The sequence below is a fragment of the Buceros rhinoceros genome, unplaced genomic scaffold, assembly GCF_000710305.1.
Source record: "Buceros rhinoceros silvestris isolate BGI_N320 unplaced genomic scaffold, ASM71030v1 scaffold15763, whole genome shotgun sequence".
Taxonomy (NCBI): Eukaryota; Metazoa; Chordata; class Aves; order Bucerotiformes; family Bucerotidae; genus Buceros; species Buceros rhinoceros.
In genome coordinates this window covers 19,573-23,204 of record NW_010405556.1, presented here as the reverse complement: position 1 = coordinate 23,204, position 3,632 = coordinate 19,573, and the positions used below count along the sequence as shown (strand labels likewise).

Here is a 3,632-nt window from a genome sequence, read left to right as displayed (position 1 = left end):
CTGCGTTACTTCAAGCGGTTCCCAATTTTGCTAGTGCTGGTGGAACTTGGGGTGAAGCTTTTCTTCCCAGGACCTGGACACCTGCACATGGCCAAGGTACTCAGGAGGGGTCTCAAATGGTACCTGCCTCCCGAGGTACCTCCCTGCTCTTCTGCAAGCCTGAGGGTCTGCAGCTCAGCCCCTCTCCTCCCCCTCTGCAGAAGGACACTGTAAGTGCATGTGGCTTCTGGGACTGGATTTTACGTGATGCACAAAGCTAATTCCTAAAACTAGCCCTGCAGGAGACTCAGCCGGGGCTGCCTGCTGCCTTCTTCCACGCCTCCCTCCACTTCCCTTCCCTTTGCTGCTGGAATTAAATAGGATTTTTACTTTAGCACCCACACCTGCAGCTGCTGAAAGTCCTACTGGAACCACTCCAGCAGCAAAAGACAGGCAGGTCTAAAAGGATCTTAAATCAGGGAAAGTTAATTTCCTTTCTGGATAGTAAGGAAGCTGCAAAGCGAAACGCTGCTCATGTTTTCCAACTGCAGTGAAGAACCAAAGCAACAATCACAGAGACTTTTCCTGAACCCAAGAGCTTCTAGACCAGAGTTGAAAACGTACAAAATTGTGCTGGGATCTGAATTAAAAGCAAAACATGCTACTAAATACCAAGCTAACGTCCATTTTTAGCTCCATCCTCTGAAGGAATTAATCCAAAATGCAGGCTGACACAGGAAAAACAGGAAGAGCTGATGAAACAGCATGTATGGGACATATTCATCCTGCCCGGTCATTTGAAGTTGTCTGAAAGCAACAGAGTTGCCTAGATTAAGAGAGGCTCCGAGTACCAGGGGTGCAATTTGTACAGCGATACCAGATCCTGTTACTATTCTTCATTCACTTGGAAGTGCACAGGCTTCAGGAGCCAGCGTGGCTATTACAGTGCTATGCAGAAGGGAAGGAGTGGCCCCCCAAAATACGAAATAAAATTAACTCCCCAGACCTCTCATCCGACAACATCTGAGCTAGTTGTGGCAGAAGATTAAAGTGCCAAATAACAGGTTTATTACTGTTAAACACATTTCTTATTGCGGGGCTTGCTTCTTGCATGTTATGTTCAAAAAGCTTCTGCTGTGTGATTAGAGGAAAAAAAAAAAGGAGGACGTTTATACCAGATCTGTATATGTAGTTCAGAGTCAGCTGACTGAGGGATGAAATCCAGTGATCTACAGATCCCAGGAAAAAAAGTGGTTGTCGCGCTCACAGTCTACATAACTAACAAGACAAACCTTCTACTGCCACAATAACTTTACCTCTGTTTTTTTTTTTTTCTAATACGTTCCAGCTGAAGGGCTTGAGTTTCACCGCTCGCAGCAACCACACAGAGGAACTCGTGGCATAATCACCGAACATAAAAGCCAATAATGGGGATTCAATTAGCGGTTTTCAAAGGTAGAAGAATTTTTCTGCCAAATATCAAATTGATCCTGCAGATAAGGCACCCAGCACGTGTCAGAACTGCCGATCTAAATTTTCATGTCCACACGTCGCTACAATTTGTTATGTCATCAGCAATGTCTCCTCTGTACATGTCAGATACCAAAGGCGAGAGGCGCAGGCGGGCTACGGCTTACCTTCCACGTCGCCGCGTTGCGTCTGAAGTAAGCGAACATTCGCGTGAACCAGTTGTAGATTTCATTTAGTGTTAGCTGTTTTTCTGGAGACTCGAGGATGGCCTTGTGAAGCAAAGCGATTGCAAGATCAGTTAGGAGCGCCTCAGCACAAAACACACGCGCGGGTTTTTACTTTACCAAGTACAGAAAGGGAAGAAAGGAAGGAAGAAAAAGAAAGAAGAGATGTGGAGCAAAAAAATCCAAAGGAGGGTGTTCACAATATGAACTTAGATTAATGGCTGTATTTAACAGTTCAATGGCAAAATTCAAAATGGAATTATCTAATTGTTTTGAGTTTTTATTTCTGTTTCCTTACAGAAATATTAATTTATTAGTCATTCATAAAGCAGAATCAAAGAGAAATGCAAAACATTTCACTAGCTGATTAAAGCTCAGTAATTATTTAGAGCTCAGATTAATTCTAGGGATCAGAGATTACTGTAGCTTGTGATAATTGACTTGCCATCTTTAAACAGGCTCATTTTCACTGTTGTGTGAAATGAATTTCCTAATAATCACATCGTATTGTAATACTTAATCAAAAGCAATTATGTTATATATTGCGGTTCTAAAAACCCTTATAGTAAAGGTTTGAGCATTTGAGCACGCTTACATACCAAAGGTTCGAAAATCTATTTAATCCAGAGTGGGCACATATAGGGAGGGTTTTGTTTTTTTTTTTTTTCCTAATCCAAATGCGCGTGTTTGGCTCCGCTTACCTGTCTAATTAAAGATGCATACGTGAATGGTGGTCTAACTTCTGCGTTCTTATAAAATTCTTGGTTCTGGGCAATATCTGCTAAATAAAGAGCAGTTGTTCTGTTAACATCACAGCCCGCCGCTGCCAGCCTGCAGCCGAGAGCCAGCCGTCCCACCGAAGGGGCCGCGCCACCAGAACCCCTTTACCTGAAGAAATGGGGACGTTGTATTTATCCGAGTACCGCCTCCGGATGGGTCCGACGTTGTGCATGCTCGTGGTAGTGATGACCGACGGTCCCTGCGTGACGGGAGTGATGGGCGCAGTCGGGGTGGTGGGAGTATGAGGTAAGCTCTGCGGAGATGCCTCGGATGCCGTCTTGGAAAGCGTGACGCTCGACACCAGATTCAGCTGCGGAGAGAAGGACGAGGATTTTGTTACAAACAGCACTGCTGGCTAATTAAGGGCTGCAGAGAAAATTCTCGGTAACAGAGTCCTCCTTGCTCTGAAGTAGACAACGCAGCCCAAGAGCTTGCTTCAGCACAAAGTGCTGCTGTAACATCTCCATTAGGAGCCAGTAAAGGAAATAAATACACACATTTCCAAACAGATTTTAAAAAGGGTAACGGAGCCTGCTGCCAGAACGAGAAATCATGGATTTTTCTCTGAACCTTAAAACAAGATCTCACACAGAATGTAATCATTTTAATATTTAATTTTAGTTCCATTGCTTCACGATCTAAAACCACACTTCTCTTATTTCCATACTGTCATTATGCACGGCTCCTAATCAGCCTTCGTGGATACTCCATTGAAGGCATCGGGCTTCAAATAAAAGGCAAGACTTTCCTAGGGACATACTAGGCAGAAGCACAATCTCTCTCTCTTCACCATTTGGGTTTTTTTTTCCTCCCCTCCTCTGTTCATCCATTTTGAAAGCAAAGCCCAGAGTAGGTTAACACTGGAATAATTTAATTAATCACACCACATGAAATACTGCAAGCGCTCAGCCCAGCAGAAGTGGCACCGCTCTTTTTTGTCTCCTAGGACGGAAGGCATCGGCGTTACCTGCACGATGCCCAGCCCCGGATAAACGGCAGCTTGCCAGGGCAGGCTGTAAAACACAACTGCCTCCAGGACCGAGTGTCAAACCCAGCTCCAACTCTAGTGTTTTCGATACACAACCCTATTTATATAACCAGCATCCACATTCTTCCCCAACCCTTTCTTTTTGCCCTACCACGTCCTTTGAAAGACGATGCTCCGTCTCAACAGGTCAC

The 3,632-nt window shown here is 44.6% G+C and overlaps 1 protein-coding gene across 1 annotated transcript in view; it reads right to left on the bottom strand.

The window, feature by feature from the left end:
- FOXP1 (forkhead box P1) overlaps window positions 1-3,632 on the bottom strand; it is a gene marked incomplete at its 5' end in the record, with an annotated part of 33,860 nt that overhangs the window by 16,343 nt on the left and 13,885 nt on the right. Inside the window, 3 exons of the mRNA XM_010133786.1 lie at window positions 1,617-1,718; window positions 2,375-2,451; window positions 2,562-2,763. Coding sequence (XP_010132088.1) covers window positions 1,617-1,718; window positions 2,375-2,451; window positions 2,562-2,763 — 381 coding nt within the window. The remainder of the gene's footprint in view (window positions 1-1,616; window positions 1,719-2,374; window positions 2,452-2,561; window positions 2,764-3,632) is intronic.